This window comes from Schistocerca serialis, chromosome 11 (assembly GCF_023864345.2).
Source record: "Schistocerca serialis cubense isolate TAMUIC-IGC-003099 chromosome 11, iqSchSeri2.2, whole genome shotgun sequence".
Lineage (NCBI taxonomy): Eukaryota > Metazoa > Arthropoda > Insecta > Orthoptera > Acrididae > Schistocerca > Schistocerca serialis.
In genome coordinates this window covers 176,324,550-176,345,549 of record NC_064648.1, presented here as the reverse complement: position 1 = coordinate 176,345,549, position 21,000 = coordinate 176,324,550, and the positions used below count along the sequence as shown (strand labels likewise).

The window sequence follows — 21,000 nt, the reverse complement described above, 5'->3', positions numbered from 1 at the left end:
TTAGCCAGGAGGAATGTCATGTTCCATCAAGACAACGCACGCTTGCGCACACGTGCCGTGCCGTGGCAAAATTACACCAACTAAGGTACGAACTGTTGCCACACCCGCCTTATTCACCTGATATGGCTCCGTCAGACTTCCATCTCTTCCCAAAACTGAAAATTTTTCTCGGCGGATGAAGATTCGCTTCAAACAAAGAACTGATAGCCGGAGTTAACAATTATTTTCCAGGCCTGGAGGAAACTTATTTTTGAGATGGGATCAAGGCACCGGAACATCGGTGGACCGAGTGCATTAATCTACAAAGAGACTACATTGAAAAATAAAGGGTTTCAGTGACGTAAGTATTTTTTTTTTTCTATTCCGTTCCGAGAACTTTCCAAACCACCCTTGTATATGATGAGAAGAAAACAGTCTTGGTTCAAATTACTGTTTATTTATTCACCAATGACACACATTTCATGTCACCGATGAATAAATAAACAGTAATTTCAACATCGCAACCAAGACTGTTTTCTTCTCATCATCCTAAATACTGGTTACAGTTTCATCACACTATACAGTGGAAAACATTTTTATTATTTTTTTTTAAGCAGTGAGAGCGTAGGAAAAGAGGAGGTGATGCCACGTCACGTCCTGTCACCCCGGCACTTGTCGCTCGACTTACTGAGCATCCAGAAGCAGCAGCACTTGTCTTTGCGGTTGCCGTCCTCCCGCGGCACTTTGACGAAGTACTTGCCGAGCGACAGGATGTTGCGGATCGATTTTTGCCAGACCTTCTTGTTGCGCTCGTAGTAGGGGAAGTGGCCCACGATGTAGGCGTAAATCTCAGTCACAGTCGCCCTCCTGCCAGACAAACAAAAGCACACGGCTCAGCCCGGACTGTACAAAGGAGACCGTGAGTCTGAACAAAGGGCAGAGGCTACTTTTTGGCACCTTTACTACTGATGTCCAAAAATTCCCCTCACCTCTCTTCACTTTGTGCACTGACAGAAAAAAATGCCTTAACACTAAGAAATCATGTAGAGTAAAGAAATTTCATGAAAACATTAGTCTAGGTAACATATTTAAGGGGCTCCGGAAAGGCTCAAAATCATGAAAAGTTCAATTTTTACTTTTTTGCGTTTTCTGAATCTGCAGACTATTACCTTTTAATAGATATATAATTTATTCAATTCCGAAGACTACAACTATTTTTAAATTTTTTTTGAAATGTGTTCTACATGGGCGTGACCCACTGTGGCGCTGTTAAACTGCTGTCGAATGGTGTTATTATTAACGTCCGTGTTCATCAGGTACATTTTAGTGATGTGAGATAAAGTATGTGTTGTGGCTAACCTGTGATGGTTCCAAATATATCGCTGGTGTGATTGTCGATTGTTTCATGTTTATTTACTCTGTCGTTATCTCGAAAATATTCGTAATTGATTCTGTTTCTTGAGTATCTGTTTTGTTGAAGTATAATAATGAGTAAAAGTAAAGTTATTAGAAATCCTCTGAAGGCTTTTAAGAAAAGGAGAAATGTTGGAAAGCCAAAGGTACGTGTTATTACTGTAAACAATAAAGACGATAACCAAGTGAGTGAACCTAACCTCTCAAGTACACCTGCCCATAGCAGTCAAAGTGGGAAAGAAAATACTTCACAGAAGAAGCTTGGTTCAATGAGTGAAAACTATGAATGTTTTATGGGCAAATCGGATGTGAATGAAATATTTGATATGTCGGTTCTCAAAGGAATTTTTTCAAACTGTGTAAGATGTATTCATTGTAGTGAAGTTGGTCTGGAACTCTCCATAATAAAGCACGTAGGACTTGCTAGTGAAATACAACTGAAATGTGATAAGTGTTCATACATGACCACCTTTTGGAACAGTGTTGCAGTAACTGCAACTGAAGAAAATGGTAGCAAAATCTACGAACACAACAACGAGCGATGCTTGCTTTAGACAAGGAACGCCTTCGGGCTGCAGACAGGGCTGTAAAGAGTCTAGAAATACAAGCAAGAGTAAACAGGGGGAGGAACAAGAGGAAGCTGGAGGAGGAGTTTGCAGAGGATGAAGATAATCCATCCTATGGACCTGGAATGCACTAAAAAGTTAATCCAATCTTTGTCGCTCGATTCCCAAAACTTTTATTTTCTCATACTAATTACATGTTTTCTAAGGATCTTCCAAACATCTTTGTTTCAAACTTTCAGTAAATGTTACACAGTACCTTCTGCATAATTTAACACAGCCTTTTTCCAAAAAACTGTATATTTTTGAATATATAAATAAAAAATTGCAAAAAAAGTTGTGAATTTTCATTACAATTGAAAAAAAAAATCATCTTTAATAACTGAACTAAAATTTTGTAAAATCCCTGTGTTAAGTTGTAGCCCATATTCCAATAAATAATCTGTAAAAAGTTCAACTTCCTACCTCAAATACTTTGTGAGGAAAGATGTAATTTATAATCGTTATTTTAACATTGCAAGTATAGGGCGTTTCGGAGCCCCTTAAGGGATTAACACTGCAACATCACAGGTTAAAGTAAGCGTGAGATAAGCCACTGCAAATGTGAAATGCTGGCACATTAATAACCGCTGTATCTGCCAGAATGTTGACTGCAAGCATGAAAATGTGCTCCAATTCCGTTATAAAGGTGCAGCAGTCAGTTTGTGGGGTGGAGTTCAATCCCTGTTGCACACGGTTGGTCAATGTAGGGACAGTTAATGCTCACTGTGGATGACATTAAAGTTAGACCTGAGTTTCTCCTGGCATATAAAACTTTCAAATAACTTCCGGGAATTCAGCCAGGTAACACTTTCAGCGACCGCTAATATTTTGGCGGGACAACACCCCGCCATTTTCAAGGCAAACTGCAACGGACAGGCGGCGTACGTGCAAATTTAAAACCTCGGATCTCGGACTGAATCAGGAAAGATAACACACACACTGAACACTAGTGCCACCAAAGATGACCAAAGTGAGAGCTGAAACTTCCTGGCAGATTAAAACTGTGTGCCCGACCGAGACTCGAACTCAGGACCTTTGCCTTTCGCGGGCAAGTGCTCTACCAACTGAGCTACCCAAGCACGACTCACGCCTTGTGCTCACAGCTTCACTTCTGCCAGTACCTCGTCTCCTACCTTCCAAACTTTACGGAAGCTCTCCTGCGAACCTTGCAGAACTAGCACTCCTGAAAGAAAGGATATTGCGGAGACATGGCTTAGCAACAGCCTGGGGGATGTTTCCAGAATGAGATTTTCACTCTGCAGCGGAGTGTGCGCTGATATGAAACTTCCTGGAAGATTAAAACTGTGTGCCCGACCGAGACTCGAACTCAGGACCTTTGCCTTTCGCGGGCAAGTTCTCTACCGCTGCTAGTTCTGCAAGGTTCACAGGAGAGCTTCTGTTAAGTTTGGAAGGTAGGAGACGAGGTACTGGCAGAAGTAAAGCTGTGAGTACCGGGCGTGAGTCGTGCTTCGGTAGCTCAGTTGGTAGAGCACTTGCCCACGAAAGGCAAAGGTCCCGAGTTCGAGTCTCGGTCGGGCACACAGTTTTAATCTGCCAGGAAGTTTCATATCAGCGCACACTCCGCTGCAGAGTGAAAATCTCATTCTGGAAAGTGAGAGCTATCGATAGTGAGACTACGAATTCGCAGGTGAGGCAGCATTGACTCTGTCCCTCTCTCTCTTTCGGCATGTGTTGACGTCCACTCACTTTTTATTTAACGACCAGTATTACGAGCAGACAGATGGAGTTGCGATGGGTAGTCTGTTGTCTCCTGTGATTGCAAATTTGTTTATGGAAGACTTCGAGGAACGTGCATTGGAGTCAGCGCCTTTAAAAACCCGCCTGTTTTTTTAGATACGTTGACGATACCTTCGATGTTTGGCCTCATGGTAGGGGGAATTTGAATGCCGTTCTGCAACATCTGAACTCGATCCACCCGAACATTCATTTTACAATGGAGGTGGAAGAGGATGGTTGCCTTCCCTTTCTTGACGTGTTGGGTAGGAGGAAGGATGATGGATCATTGGGACGTGCTGTCTACAGACTTGTACTTACAGGCTAATGGTTGTCACCATCCGGCTCAGTGTGAAGGGGTACTTCGTACCTTGGTACACAGGACACATGTCGTTTCTGACGCTGAGACTTTGCCAGCTGAGCTGTCCCGTCCTGAAGTTTCATTTCGTCAAAATGGTTATGGTGATAGACAAATTGAACGTGCGTTGCGCTATCGACCAACTGTACATCGGGTGATTGATGATAATTTTGAGTCAAAACCTAAGTCTACTGCCTTTTTGCCTTACGTAGGAAACACGTCCAATAAGATAGGTCGTATTTTACGGAAATACGATGTGAAATGTGTTTGGCGACCTCCATCTAAAATTAGAGCACTTTTGAGTTCTGTTAAGGATGATGTTGGACTGCGCAAGGCAGGTGTATATCGCATTCCCTGTAGCTGCGGCGTGGCATATATTGGTCAAACTATCAGGACCGTGGAGGACCGATGTACTGAGCATAAACGGCACACACGATTACAGCAGCCAAGTAGATCTGCTATTGCCGAACATTGCGAAGTATACTGCTCACCCCATGTTATAGAGCAACACCGAGATATTGGCATGCACGTCCAGCTATTAGGGAGGCAGTTGAGATTAAATTAGCGAGCAACCTCGTTAACAGGGGTGGAGGTTTCTGTTTAAACTCTGTTTGGAAGCCAGCTCTCTCCCTTGTCAAAAAACAGAGGGACAGAGTCAATGCTACCTAACCTGCGAATCCGTAGTCTCACTGTCGATAGCTCTGACTTTGGTCATCTTTGGTGGCGCTAGTGTTCAGTGTGTGTGTGTGTTACCTTTCCTGCTTCAGTCCGAGAACCGAGGTTTTAAATTTGCACGTACGCCGCCTGTCCGTTGCAGTTTGCCTCGAAAATGGCGGGGTGTTCTCCTGCCGAAATATCAGCGGTTGCTGAAAGTGTTACCTGGCTGAATTCCCGGAAGTTATTTGAAAGACACTAAAGTTGTCATCCGACGATGTCCTGTACGTGCTCGATTGGAAACAGATCTGGTGACTGTGGATGCCAAGGCTACATGTCGACACACTATGCACGATGTTTGGTTATGACAGTGGTATGTGGTTGTGCGTGATCCTGTTGGAAAACATCCCCTGGAATGCTGTTTGTAAATGGCAGCACAGCAGGTCGAATCACCAGACTTACGTACAATTGAGTCAATAATTAAATAACTGAAGACTAAGGACTCTTGTGGATATGATGGAGTGCCTAGCAGAATATTTAAGTACTGTGCTGCACATGTTAGCGCTGTACTTGGCCATATTCATAATTTTTCCTTTAAGAATGGCCAGTTTCCTGAATGATTACAGTATTCAGTAGTAAATCTGCTTTATGAAAAGGAAAAAAGGGATAATGTAGACAATTTTAGACCTGTTTCTATGCCATCAGTGTTTGATACAGTTATTGAAAAGGCTGTGTTCGTATGGATAACTGATCATTTTATATCACATAATTTGCTATCCGCAGAAATGTTGGAACACGTGAGGCAATAGTAACCTTACGACTTATCTTAGAAGAAAGGTTAAGGAAAGGCAAACCTACGTTTCTAGCATTTGTAGACTTAGAGAAAGCTTTTGACAATGTTGACTGGAATACTCTCTTTCAAATTCTGAAGGTGGTAGGGGTAAAATACAGGGAGTGAAAGGCTATTTACAATTTGTACAGAAACCAGATGGCAGTTATAAGAATCGAGGGGCATGAAAGGGAAGCAGTGGCTGGGAAAGAAGTGAGACAGGGTTGTAGCCTCTCCCCGATGTTATTCAATCTGTATATTGAGCAAGCAGTAAAGGAAGCAAAAGAAAAATTCGGAGTAGGTATTAAAATTCATGGAGAAGAAGTAAAAACTTTGAGGTTCGCCGATGACATTGTAATCCTGTCGGAGACAGCAAAGGACTTGGAAGAGCAGTTGAACGGAATGGACAGAGTCTTGAAAGGAGGATATAAGATGAACATCAACAAAAGCAAAACGAGGATAATGGAATGTAGTCAAATTAAATCGGGTGATGCTGAGGGAATTAGATTAGGAAATGAGACACTTAAAGTAGTAAAGGAGTTTTGCTATTTAGGGAGTAAAATAACTGATGATGGTCGAAGTAGAGAGGATATAAAATGTAGACTGTCAATGGCAAGGAAATCGTTTCTCAAGAAGAGAAATTTGTTAACGTCGAGTATAGACTTAAGTGTCAGGAAGTCGTTTCTGAAAGTATTTGTATGGAGTGTAGCCGTGTATGGAAGTGAAACATGAACGATAACTAGTTTGGACAAGAAGAGAATAGAAGCTTTCGAAATGTGGTGCTACAGAAGAATGCTGAAGATTAGATGGGTAGATCACATAACTAATGAGGAGGTGTTGAATAGGATTGGGGAGAAGAGAAGTTTGTGGCACAACTTGACTAGAAGAAGGGATCGGTTGGTAGGACATGTTTTGAGGCATCAAGGGATCACAAATTTAGCATTGGAGGGCAGCGTGGAGGGTAAAAATCGTAGAGGGAGACCAAGAGATGAATACACTAAGCAGATTCAGAAGGATGTAGGTTGCAGTAGGTACTGGGAGATGAAGAAGCTTGCACAGGATAGAGTAGCATGGAGAGCTGCATCAAACCAGTCTCAGGACTGAAGACCACAACAACAAATTTGCTATCAAATATACAGTTCGGCTTAATTGTCATTTCACAAGTGAAAATGGTATATCCTCTTTTATCTGTGAGGTACTAGATGGATTAAACAAAAGGTTTCAAATGCTAGGCACATTTTTTGATTTAACTAATGTGTTTGATTGTGTTGATGATAAAATATTTCTCCAGAAGTAGGACCAGTATGGAATACAAGAAGCAGCTCACACACAATTGGTTCACCTCTTATTTTAACAAAAAGCAGCACAAGGTCATTGTTCACAGTGCTGCTAATAGCTGTGATGTGGGGTACTGTCAAGTGGGGGGTGCCCCAGGGATCAGTGTTGGGGCCACTCCTGTTCCTTATCTATATAAATGATATCCACTCTAGTATTACGGGTAACTCTAAAATATTTCTGTTTGCTGATGGCACTAGCTTGGTAGTAAAGGATGTTGTGTGCAACACTGGCTTGGTTTCAAACAGTGCTGTTCATGACATAAGTTCATGGCTTGTAATAAATAAACTAACGCTAAATCACAGTAAGACTCAGTTTTTACAGTTTCTAACTCACAATACAACAAAACCTGACGTTTTAATTTCACAGAATGGGCATATGATTAGGGAAACTAAACAGTTCAAATTTCTAAGTATTCAGATAGCTAGTAAACTGTGGTGGAAAGTCCACATTCAGGATCTTGTTCAAAGACTTAATGCTGCCATTTTTACTACTCGAACGATATCTGAAGCGAGTCATCGTTCGACATGAAAATTCGTCTACTTTGTTCATTTTCATTTGCTCATGTCATATGCCATTATATTTTGGGATAACTCTTCTCATTCTCAAAGGACATTTTTTGCTCAGAAATGGGCAGTTCGGGCAATAAGTGGTGTGAGTTCGTGAGCCTCTTGTCGACCCCTGTTCGCTAGTCTGGGTATTCCGACATGGGCCACTCAATATATATAGTCTTTACTGTCATTTCTTGTTCACAGTATCAGCTTATTTCCAAGAATTAGCAACTTTCACTCACTTAATAACTCATAAAAACCCAATCTGCATTTGGATTGCATTTCCTTAACTCTTGTGCAGTACGCTGCTGCATCCATTTTCAATAACCCACCACAAGAATTCAAAAATCTTACCAGTAATCTACGAGCTTTCAAACTGAAACTGAAGAATTTCCTCATGGGTGACTCCTCCTGTTTTGCCAAGGAGTTCCTTGAAAAATTAAGCTGATTCCTGTGATATATTGTTGATTGTGTTTACTTAACTTACGACTTTACTTTTTTTGGGTTCATAAACATTTTATTTTATCCTTTATTACCTCTATGTTGTAATTTCGTGTACTGACACATTCCATGACCTTGGAGATTTGCTCCTCAATTTGGTACTAGACGTGTAAGTAAATTAAAGAAAAAAATTGCAGTCAGTGTGTGTAGGATAACCGCGAGAGTGCTCCTGCTGCCATACGAAATTGCGGCCCAAACCATAACTCCAGGTGTAGATCCCGCGAGCTTAGCAAGCAGACAGACTGGCTGCAGACCTAACTAACACAGGGACATCACTGACGCTGAGGTAGAACCAGCTTTCATCAGAAAATGCAACACACCTCTGCCCTGCCTTCCAATGAGCTCTCACTTGACATCACTCAAGTCACAGATGCCGGTGGTTTGGGGTCAGTGGAAACTACACTACAGGGCGTCTGGCTCAGAACTGCCCTTGAATCGAGTGACCGATTTGTAACAGTTCGCTGTGTCACTGGGGGGCCGACCACTGCTACAATTGTTGCTGCACATGCAGTACAATGCGCCGGAGCCACACACCGAACATGACAGCAGACTTTGTGAAGACATCGTTATTTGCGATAGATATACAGGGTGTTACAAAAAGGTACGGCCAAACTTACAGGAAACATTCCTCACACACAAATAAAGAAAATATGTTATGTGGACATGTGTCCGGAAACGCTTACTTTCCATGTTAGAGCTCATTTTATTACTTCTCTTCAATTCACATTAATCGTGGAATGGAAACACACAGAAACAGAACGTATCAGCGTGACTTCAAACACTTTGTTACAGGAAATGTTCAAAATGTCCTCCGTTAGCGAGGATACGTGCATCCACCCTCCGTCTCACGGAATCCCTGATGCGCTGATGCAGCCCTGGAGAATGGCGTATTGTATCACAGCCGTCCACAATACGAGCACGAAGAGTCTCTACGTTTGGTACCGGGGTTCCGTAGACAAGAGCTTTCAAATGCCTCCATAAATGAAAGTCAAGAGGGTTGAGGTCAGGAGAGCGTGGAGGCCACGGAATTGGTCCGCCTCTACCAATCCGTCGGTCACCGAATCTGTTGTTCAGAAGCGTACGAACACTTGGACTGAAATGTGCAGGAGCTCCATCGTGCATGAACCACATGTTGTGTCGTACTTGTAAAGGCACGTGTTCTAGCAGCACAGGTAGAGTATCCCATATGAAATCATGATAACGTGCTCCATTGCGCGTAGGTGGAAGAACGTGGGGCCCAATCGAGACATCACCGACAATGCCTGCCCAAACGTTCACAAAAAATCTGTGTCGATGACGTGATTGCACCATTGTGTGCGGATTCTCGTCAGCCCACACATGTCGATTGTGAAAATTTACAATTTGACCACGTCGGAATGAAGCCTCATCCGTAAAGAGAACATTTGCACTGAAATGAGGATTGACACATTGTCGGATGAACCATTCGCAGAAGTGTACCCGTGGAGGCCAATCAGCTGCTGATAGTGCCTGCATACGCTGTACACGGTACGGAAACAACTGGTTCTCCCGTAGCACTCTCCATACAGTGACGTGGTCAACGTTACCTTGTACAGCAGCAACTTCTCTGACGCTGACATTAGGGTTATCGTCAACTGCACGAAGAATTGCCTCGTCCATTGCAGGTGTCCTCGTCGTTCTAGGTCTTCCCCAGTCGCGAGTCATAGGCTGGAATGTTCCGTGCTACCTAAGATGCCGATCGATTACTTAGAACGTCTTCCTGTCGGGACACCTTCGTTCTGGAAATCTGTCTACATACAAACGTACCGCGCCACAGCTATTGCCCCGTGCTAATCCATACATCAAATGGGCATCTGCCAACTCCGCATTTGTAAACATTCCACTGACTGAAAAACCACGTTCGTGATGAACACTAACTTGTTGGTGCTACGTACTGATGTGCTCGATGCTAGTACTGTAGAGCAGTGAGCCGCATGTCAACACAAGCACCGAAGTCAACATTACCTTCCTTCAATTGGGCCAACTGGCGGTGAATCGAGTAAGTACAGTACATACTGACGAAACTAAAATGAGCTCCGACATGGAAATTAAGCGTTTCCGGATACATGTTCACATAACATCTTTTCTTTATTTGTGCGTGAGCAATGTTTCCTGAAAGCCTGGCCGTACCTTTTTGAAACACCCTGTATATTTACACTCCTGGAAATTGAAATAAGAACACCGTGAATTCATTGTCCCAGGAAGGGGAAACTTTATTGACACATTCCTGGGGTCAGATACATCACATGATCACACTGACAGAACCACAGGCACATAGACACAGGCAACAGAGCATGCACAATGTCGGCACTAGTACAGTGTATATCCACCTTTCGCAGCAATGCAGGCTGCTATTCTCCCATGGAGACGATCGTAGAGATGCTGGATGTAGTCCTGTGGAACGGCTTGCCATGCCATTTCCACCTGGCGCCTCAGTTGGACCAGCATTCATGCTGGACGTGCAGACCGCGTGAGACGACGCTTCATCCAGTCCCAAACATGCTCAATGGGGGACAGATCCGGAGATCTTGCTGGCCAAGGTAGTTGACTTACACCTTCTAGAGCACGTTGGGTGGCACGGGATACATGCGGACGTGCATTGTCCTGTTGGAACAGCAAGTTCCCTTGCCGGTCTAGGAATGGTAGAATGATGGGTTCGATGACGGTTTGGATGTACCGTGCACTATTCAGTGTCCCCTCGACGATCACCAGTGGTGTACGGCCAGTGTAGGAGATCGCTCCCCACACCATGATGCCGGGTGTTGGCCCTGTGTGCCTCGGTCGTATGCAGTCCTGATTGTGGCGCTCACCTGCACGGCGCCAAACACGCATACGACCATCATTGGCACCAAGGCAGAAGCGACTCTCATCGCTGAAGACGACACGTCTCCATTCGTCCCTCCATTCACGCCTGTCGCGACACCACTGGAGGCGGGCTGCACGATGTTGGGGCGTGAGCGGAAGACGGCCTAACGGTGTGCGGGACCGTAGCCCAGCTTCATGGAGACGGTTGCGAATGGTCCTCGCCGATACCCCAGGAGCAACAGTGTCCCTAATTTGCTGGGAAGTGGCGGTGCGGTCCCCTACGGCACTGCGTAGGATCCTACGGTCTTGGCGTGCATCCGTGCGTCGCTGCGGTCCGGTCCCAGGTCGACGGGCACGTGCACCTTCCGCCGACCACTGGCGACAACATCGATGTACTGTGGAGACCTCACGCCCCACGTGTAGAGCAATTCGGCGGTACGTCCACCCGGCCTCCCGCATGCCCACTATACGCCCTCGCTCAAAGTCCGTCAACTGCACATACGGTTCACGTCCACGCTGTCGTGGCATGCTACCAGTGTTAAAGACTGCGATGGAGCTCTGTATGCCACGGCAAACTGGCTGACACTGACGGCGGCGGTGCACAAATGCTGCGCAGCTAGCGCCATTCGACGGCCAACACCGTGGTTCCTGGTGTGTCCACTGTGCCGTGCGTGTGATCATTGCTTGTACAGCCCTCTCGCAGTGTCCGGAGCAAGTATGGTGGGTCTGACACACCGGTGTCAATGTGTTCTTTTTTCCATTTCCAGGAGTGTATCTTGTTTTTCATATATCTTTGACGTTGTAGCGCATTTTTCGTTTGTCCTGTAATATAGAGATAAAAGTTGTTTTCTAGATGTAATATGTAACTGGAAATTATTTCTTTTTTGCAAGTAGATAAATATGTTTGGAGTTTATTGATTGTGGAAAGCTTTAATTTTTTTAATGTATTTTTTTTATCGTTTACTGTAATAAGTTTGGTAGAAAATAGTTGTGCAAAGATATATGTAATTTACTTTGATGTTGTATGAACTGTGGGCGAGAGTATTGAGAGAGAGCAATATCGATAGTCGATCCGACAAAGCGGGGGTGTGTTGTTGGGTAGCTAGAGAGGCGGACACATGTTTTACTGTGGGAGTCGTGACTTTTACAAGCTGGTGAAGATTGAGTTTAGTGGCAAGCGATATACTTTTTTAATGACTGTTTTATACCAGGACGTGATATGATAATAGTGAGTGTAGAAACTGGGCGAAGTAAATTCTGAGACTGTGCCGTGAGACGAAGTAACTATGACAATGCAACCGAGCATGGACGGTATTGTAGCTCAGTGTCTGTGAATTGAACTGCGCTTGTATTTTGACTGTGTTTTCGTACACTCAAGTACTGTAGACTTACGTATTTATTCACGTTTCGATGAACTATCGGATGCCTATAATCAGTAACAGTCATTCTGAACTTATGCGAAGTGTCTATTGTGTGTGAGTACATTCCCGCCCAGGACGGTTTTTCGTGATCGCGGCACTCATAATACGAATTCACTTTCTACAGAATTCGCAGTCGGCAAGTTTTATAAACTGCATGTGGCATAAGTAAACTTAAATTGCGTGCGCCAGAAACATTAAAACTGTGCACATACGGACATCTGTAACATCAATTACATCGATCAGCCTGTGGCCTGCAAAATGAGACTGTAATCAGATGTGCAGCTTAATGAATACCACCGCCCGCCCGATTACGAGGAGAACATCATCAGCTGCAATCACACGACCGTGGGAGAAGACCTCAGCGTTTCACCAGGGCCAGCCAGCTGCCGTCGACATCGCGACCGTCGTCACAACACACAAGACAAGATTTAAGAGCAGCGCTCTCCTCTCAAAGGCTCAAAATTATTGCAAACAATTTTAATTTGTAATTTCTTTTCCGTTTGGCTGACATTCACATAATGTATGTCTTCTTTACAATAAAAGTGTTATCCACGAAGTGGTGTGTTCTATGTAGACATTGTTGACTTTCTTTAGCAGTAGCCATTTCCCCCTTTTAATTATTTCCATTTTTTTTACATTTTAAATCCGCTGCCGCTGCATGTATATTTTTTATAACTTTTGGAGGGTATGTGTCTAAATTGGTGTGGCGTAACATTTTACCAGAAGTATTGTAATGTTTTGCTACTGGGACAAGGGCGCCCGCCATTAATTTCTTAAACGTTGACCCATGACAGTGAAGCTCGCTTGCTACTGGTGCTAACATTCTCTAGTGGGTAATTCAAAGGTGGGTAGCTGTCAAACCACATGGGTTGTGATTACTTTGAATGAGAGTCATGTAAAATTGTGGGTTCATCACTCAACTTTGGTATCCTTTTGTTTATTGATGTTAGAAGCAAACTTTTTTAAATTTTTATTTAATATGTTTATTCTATGCTAAACTGGGATGAATGCAAAGTCAGATATTGTGTTAGGAAGTAAAATTTGGAGAAACATTTACTTAGGTACGAGTTGTTTTTGACTGCATTGGTTAACACGGTACTTTTTGAGTATTTTGGCGATACTTAGAAGGGAACCTCCCCATCGCACCCCCCTCAGATTTAGTTATAAGTTGGCACATTGGATAGGCCTTGAAAAACTGAACACAGATCAATCGAGAAAACAGGAAGAAGTTGTGTGGAACTATTAAAAAAATTAGTAAAATATACAAACTGAGTAGTCCATGCGCTGATAAGCAACATCAAGGACAATGGGAGTCAAGGAGCGCTGTGGTCCCGTGGTTAGCGAGAGCAGCTACGGAACGAAAGGTCCTAGGTTCAAGTCTTCCCTCGAGTGAAATGTTTAATTTTTTATTTTCAGTTTATGTGACAAACTCTTATGTTTTCATCACTTTTTTGGGAGTGATTATCACATCCACAAGAAAACCTAAATCGGGCAAGGTAGAAGAATCTTTTTACCCATTCGCCAAGTGTACTAGTTAGGTGGGTCGACAACATATTCCTGTCATGTGACGCACATGCCGTCACCAGTGTCGTATAGAATATATCAGACGTGTTTTCCTGTGGAGGAATCGGTTGACCTATGACCTTACCATCAAATGTTTTCGGTTCCCATTGGAGAGGCACGTCCTTTCGTCTACTATTCGCACGGTTTTGCGGTGCGGTTGCAAAACACAGACACTAAACTTATTACAGTGAACAGAGACGTCAATGAACGAACGGACAGATCATAACTTTACGAAAATAAAGAAAGTAAAATTTTGAGTCGAGGGAAGACTTGAACCAAGGACCTCTCGTTCCGCAGCTACTCACGCTAACCACGGGACCACGGCGCTCCTGTGTTCACATTCTCCTTGATGTTGCCTATCTTGTGCATGGACTACTCAGTTTGTATATTTTACTAATTTTTTTTCATAGTTCCACACAACTTCTTCCTGCTTTCTCGATTGATCTGTGTTCAGTTTTTCAAGGCCTATCCACTGTGCCAACTTATAACTAAATCTGAGGGGGGTGCGATGGGGAGGTTCCCTTGTTAGTGACAGGGTAGAATCGCAGTCGTCAGAACTTCTCGCGACAAAACATTCGTGTGACCACCGCTGTCAGAAATCGTGTACAGTGACTACATACCTGCCGAGTCTTTCTGTAATATATCCAGCTTCTCATAGCTCTATAACATGACCCCATTCAAACTCAGTAAGGTGGCGTTAATGGCATCTTTGTCGCCTAAAAGACATTCTTAACTAACATCGACCCACAACGTCCAATCTGAAAGGTAACTAACTCTCATGACTACTACACGTTGCGTGTAAAGCAAATCTGATTTTCATCTGCATACCACGTTTTCCACTGGAAAACGTGTCTGATATATTCTATACGACACTTGTGATGGCATGTGCGTCACATGACAGGAGTATGTCGTCGACCCACCTAATTTGTACACTTGGTGAATGGGTAAAAAGATTCTTCTACGTTTAGACTAGAAGAAGGGATCGGTTGGTAGGACATGTTCTGAGACATCAAGGGATCACCAATTTAGTACTGGAGGGCAGCGTGGAGGGTAAAAATCGTAGAGGGAGACCAAGAGATGAATACACTAAGCAGATTCAGAAGGATGTAGGTTGCAGTAGGTACTGGGAGATGAAGAAGCTTGCACAGGATGGAGTAGCATGGAGAGCTGCATCAAACCAGTCTCAGGACTGAAGACAACAACAACAACAACATTTGTTAGATACTATGGGAAGTACCAAACTACAGTGGCATGTATTAAGAACACGGAGTGTATTTTCATTAAAGAGTTTTAGCACTACGAACCTCTGCGGTGAATCCGCTATGGCCATAGCGATGAGCTTCGCGTAGCAGATTGGCGGCTTGGTGTCGACTGTACGGGCAGAGCCGGCATCGCCGAAAAGCAGCTCTTCATCCACCCCACCAGTAGCACTGCCTGTGGCGGTTCCTCCATAGCCGTCACTGACGGCGGTGCGGCCAGATGCAGAGGTTGGAACAGTGGTGGCTTCTGCCAGTTTCGTCTCGTCCCACGTCCAGGTCTCACCGCCCCGTCGGCCACAGCCAGAGCCAGAGTGTGACGAGTCGAGGGCAGCCCGTCCGGTGCCGCCGACCTCAGAAACCGACGAGCCGGCCGGGGTCGAGGTGGCCGTGCTGTACGAAAAAGATGCTAATTAATGATTAAAGATTTGAGGTGCTCTGTAGTAGATAAAGCAAGGCATTCAGATTGAATGTGGAGAGTACTCGGAACTGAGGCCATAATGAGTAACTTAATACGAGAAGAAAAAGAAATGGGAAACTTCAGGACAGGCAGGGGAACACGGAGTTCTCCTTCACATCATGGAGATCCACGAATGGAGTGAAACACTACCTCGCCAGTCACGGACCGTACGCTACACGTGTGTACAAAGCCAGAAGGTAGACAAATGACAGTCGTGTCTGCGGCACTGTGGGCATTCTCCATCACACATTGTGGGAATGTGCACCCTGCTAGAGACGGGCAAACTCGTTCATCCTTGGGAACTAGTTCACTGCTGATCGTTCTTTTTTTGGGAACAGTTCATTTTAACTCTTTCACCGTTCATTTGCGCTTGGTATATGGTTCTTATGAAAAACTGAAAACTAGTAGTGTAGGTGACTGAAGGATGGAGGGCACCAAGAGGGGGCACTTGCCTCCCCCCTGGAGTATAGAGTTTTTATTCATTACAGAACTCTTACACACTTTTGCAAGTAATTTCTGGGATTCTGCAGAAGCTCTCGTTTAGCCAGCCGTAGCCTTGTGTGGCTGATCGCAGGGAAATAATATAGGGTGGCGCACGGAAAACCGGCCCCGAGTACAGACTGCTCGCCAATTACGGACGATGTGTTGCCCGTTACGAGCAGATACAACAAACAGACAAACGTGTAATAATTAGGTAGCGAAGGAATAACAAGCTAATGCAAGCAACAATTGTGAAAAAATCGATGACGATGTGTAGAGAGCTGGAGAAGAGAACACGAAAATCTCACGCGACGCGCTTGGGCTATAGCACATGTAGACTTGTAAACCTGTTGGTGGCTGTTTCCCAACTTAATAGACCACAAGCGTCTTGTATAAAATTCTTCACTTCGACTTCCACTACATAGCTATGCTACGTTGTAAATAATAATCGTATACACCCTATATATACTTCACGTTGTCTCTGAGTTCGTAGGCGAAGTAGACTTTATTGAAGCATAAAATAAAATGTGGTTCTGTCATCATACTTGCGACACACGCTTAGTAAAAATTAGGTTTTTATGTTGCATTATTAAAGTTAATGCAGCAATAATAATAATAATAATTAAGTTCGCAGTAATAAAGTTTTTGGTTTGAAAGCTCCTTCTGAACAAATGTTTTTGAGATAATAAGTAAATACGATATTATGGCAATCTATGTCTTTTCAAATGGAGAGGCACCGCTTTTCTTACTGAGCCAAAATGACGCACAACCCACTTTTCTTTTTTTCAAAGAAACCAAACCAGCAGGTAATGCAAATTGGAAACAACCAAACTTAAAAATTATTACAGCCTTCCTAAATATAATTTTTGTATACGAAAGATACACGATAATCGTTTTATATGAATTTTCTTACACTAAAAATTAAGCAAATTATGGAAAGTTAGTTGCTAAATCAAGTCGATGAAACCAAAAAATATATGAATAACAAAAAAAAAAAACTTGCCATGTTATAAGTATGTCTTCTGCTGTTCATCAATATTATGAAGTGAGCTGATATGCCCTTTTGTTACATACAATGAAATTTTTATGTAATTTATGTAACTATAAAATACTTTTCGATTACCGGTCGTGGATGCTGAATAGCCAGACCCGAGTGCAAGAACAGTTTGGAACACATGTTCAATAGGTGAGCGCAGTGAACGAAACAAGCAACTGGATACTGAACTAACAAGGAGCAGTCGGCAGTGGAACTGAGACAGGCGGTCGTGCGAAGAATGACGAGTGTGGCCGAGGGAGGCCAAGACTGAGATGAGCAGGTGACCGAGGCTCGAACGACAACTGCCGAAGCGACCGAAGTGAACAAGTGAACTATGGACCGGTCGTTCCTCGTTCCCGGGAACTATAAGTAGACCGCCGCGACCGAAGTGAACTATGAACCGATCGTTCCTCGGAATTCGTTCCTGGTCCTTTCATTCATCTTGGTGAACCATTCCTTTGCACCCGTTCATTCGCGAACTACCCATCTCTACACCCTACGGATATGCAACAGGTAACGGTCCCAGGGATTGTGGCCACTGGGTCCTGAACCAGTGTTGAGGAACGAGTCTACCTGATGTTTCTGACAGTACTGCGGGCACTGTATCCGGCAATGACAAAAAGGACTTCACGGGGAAATCGGTCACATTGTCAGCATGCCAACAGCGCGACAAGGCAACGTGCCACGAAGTTAGATGAGAAGTAACTGAGATCGGCACTTACTCAATGAAACAGTTTCCAAGACTGTCCACTGTCTTGGTACGAGTGGACACACAAACGTGGATTTGAAAAAGTTAAAGTGAATCGTGGAATTGGCTTTATGCTTCAAATTTTCTGAACGCATCTGCAATAATCGACAGCTCACTGATGTCGCTGACTGGTCTGATGATGAAATGTTTAAACTTAATGAAACCATAAATTTCCAGAATGAGATTTTCACTCTGCAGCAGACTGTGCGCTGATATGAAACTTCCTGTCAGATTAAAACTGTGTGCCGGACCGAGACTCGAACTCGGGACCTTTGCCTTTCGCGGGCAAGTTCTCTACCGCGGCTAGTTCTGCAAGGTTCGCAGGAGAGCTTCTGTTAAGTTTGGAAGGTAGGAGACGAGGTACTGGCAGAAGTAAAGCTGTGAGGACGGGGTGTGAGTCGTGCTTGGGTAGCTCAGTCGGTAGAGCACTTGCCTGCGAAAGGCAAAGGTCCCGAGTTCGGGCCTCGGTCCGACACACAGTTTTAATCTGTCAAGAAGTTTCATATCAGTGCACACTCCGCTGCAGAGTGAAAATCTCATTCTGGATCTTGAATGTTACTTGACACCGACACATGATGTGAAAGTTAGATTAGTCCTTAAGTTTTGCACTCTACAGAAGAATACATTCTATGGTTTTTGGGTCTATGGTTTTAGAATTTTTTTTTTTATTGTCCTCTACTGCTCCATTTCGTTTGTACCTACAACATTCAAAAAGTCAGTAGTGAATGAATAAGTATGCTTTGTATTATCAGTCCTCTCTTTTTATATGGCTCTGAACACTATGGGACTTAACTTCCGAGGTCATCAGTCCCCTAGAACTTAGAACTACTTAAACCTAACTGCCGGCTGGTGTGGCCGAGCGGTTTTGGCGCTTCAGTCTGGAACCGCGCGACCGCTACGGTCACAGGTTCGAATCCTGCCTTGGGCACGGATGTGTGTGGTGTCCTTAGGTTAGTTAGGTTTAAGTAGTTATAAATTCTATGGGACTGATGACCTCAGATGTTACGTCCCATAGTGCTGAGAGCCTTTTGAACCATTTTTTAAACCTAACTAACCTAAGGACATCACACACATGCATACCCGAGGTAGGATTCGAACCTGCGACCGTAGCCGTCGCTCGGTTCCAGACTGTAGCACCTAGAACCACACGGCCACTCCGGCCAGCTGTGAAACCATTTCTGGATTTCCAGAAGGCTTTTGACACTGTACCACACAAGCGGCTTGTAATGAAATTATGTGCTTGAAACTTCCTGGAAGATTAAAACAGTGTGCCAGACTGAGACTCGAACTCTGCCTAAGTAAAGCTGTCAAGGCAAAGGTCCCGAGTTCGAGTCTCGGTCCGGCACACAGTTTTAATCTGCCAGGAAGTTTCATATCAGCGCACACTCCTCTGCACAGTGAAAATCTCATTCTGGAAACATCCCCCAGGCTGTTGCTAAGCCATGTCTCCGCAATATCCTTTCTTTCAGGAGTGCTAGTTCTGCAAGGTTCGCAGGACAGCTTCTGTAAAGTTTGGAAGGCAGGAGACGAGATACTGGCAGAAGTAAAGCTGTGAGGACGGGGGGTGAGTCGTGCTTGGGTAGCTCAGTTGGTAGATCACTTGCCCGCGGAAGGCAAAGGTCCCGAGTTCGAGTCTCGGTCCGGCACACAGTTTTAATCTGACAGGAAGTTTCAAACCATAAATTGTCATCACTATGTATACCGAGCAAGAGACAAACCCCCTGTTGTGGAATAATCAACTGTTGTCCTTCCTGCGTTGTCAGTGTGGTGAGGTATATCTGTCAGAGGCACCTGAGCTTTGAAGAAACGCTGGCAGGTGTAAAGCACTTTACCATGTTGCTGGAACAAATTGCACCACCTGCTTACCAACTGTACCGAGTTAAGATACAGTTTATTTTTCTTGGTTCAACAAGACGGTGCCTCTTCACATTACCATCACGATGTGCAGTAATTTCTGCACGAAACATGTATCGAGAGGCAGATAAGCCGATGTAGTGTGTCGAGTTTCCACCCACATCTCCCAATCTAACACCGTTCTAAGACTTCTTGCTGTGGGGAACTCTGGAGAACACAGTATACGCCACAAAGACACACAGGCTGGATGATGAGATACAGATGATTGTCACTGCCTGCGAATCCATTCTGACGGAAACTGCGACACGTGTCGATCTGCTCCGAGCACTGCAGATGCTGTGCTGCTGCCAATGGAGCACATTTTGAACATCTTTAACAGTGAAACATCGTCAGTAATTGCATGAAGATCTATGGGACTTAAAAATTCACAATTTTTGTTATTTTTGGTAGAGTTATTAAAGTTAAAGCAGTGTAAATACCTTTCTGGGTCTCCCTGTACATACACGGTGACAGATGCTAGCAAGAAAAGAGTAGTATTACATTTTTGTCCCCTCTATTCAACCACAAGATGGAAGAGGTACTGAAGATGTTAGCAGATTTAAATGTGCAAAATGCTAACTTCATACAACAATTAAAATCTCAAGACGAAAAATTAAAGGCTGAAGCTGATGACTAAATATGAACATATAACAATGAAAATAAACAATTTTTGACAATATAATGTAACAGAATAGATATAAAAATCTGCTCAGCAAGCGACAGCAGGAAAACGGATATAAAAAAGGTTTTACATATGTAAGCTTTCGGAGCCAGTGATTCTTTCTTCTGGCAGAAAATTTGAAGAGGAAGCAAAAAGGGTGAAGGGAAAGGACAAATAATGCAGAACCCCAGGTCAGGGGAGACTTAGGGGACAGGATGAGTTTCTCAGAACTCTTCAGGTGGAAGCTAGCACTCGGTTCTCGCCACCCACCTGGTCTTAATTTCTCAGCATTTCTTCCCAGTAATTACCAGATGGCAGTTATAAGAGTCAAGGGGCATGAAAGGGAAGCAGAGGTAGGGAAGGGAGTGAGACAGGGTTGCAGCCTATCCCTGATATTATTAGATCTGTATATTGAGCAAGCAGTAAAGGAAACAAAAGAAAAATTCGGAGTAGGAATTAAAATCCATGGAGAAGAAATAAAAACTTTGAGGTTTGCCGATGACATTGTAATTCCGTCAGAGACAGCAAAGCACTTGGAAGAGCAGCTGAACAGAATGGACAGTGTCTTGAAAGAAGGGTATAAGATGAACATCAACAAAAGCAAAACGAGGATAATGGAATGTAGTCGAATTAAATCGGGTGATGCTGAGGGAATTAGATTAGGAAATGAGGTGCTTAAAGTAGTAGATGAGTTTTGCTA

General features: G+C 43.9%; 1 protein-coding gene across 1 annotated transcript in view; it reads right to left on the bottom strand.

Annotated features, from left to right (window-relative positions):
* The window catches only part of LOC126426616 (uncharacterized), a 129,980-nt gene that overhangs the window by 42,335 nt on the left and 66,645 nt on the right, over positions 1-21,000 (bottom strand). The window contains exons 5-6 of the mRNA XM_050088506.1: positions 15,071-15,415; positions 668-846 (exon numbers count right to left, since the gene is read on the bottom strand). Coding sequence (XP_049944463.1) covers positions 668-846; positions 15,071-15,415 — 524 coding nt within the window. The remainder of the gene's footprint in view (positions 1-667; positions 847-15,070; positions 15,416-21,000) is intronic.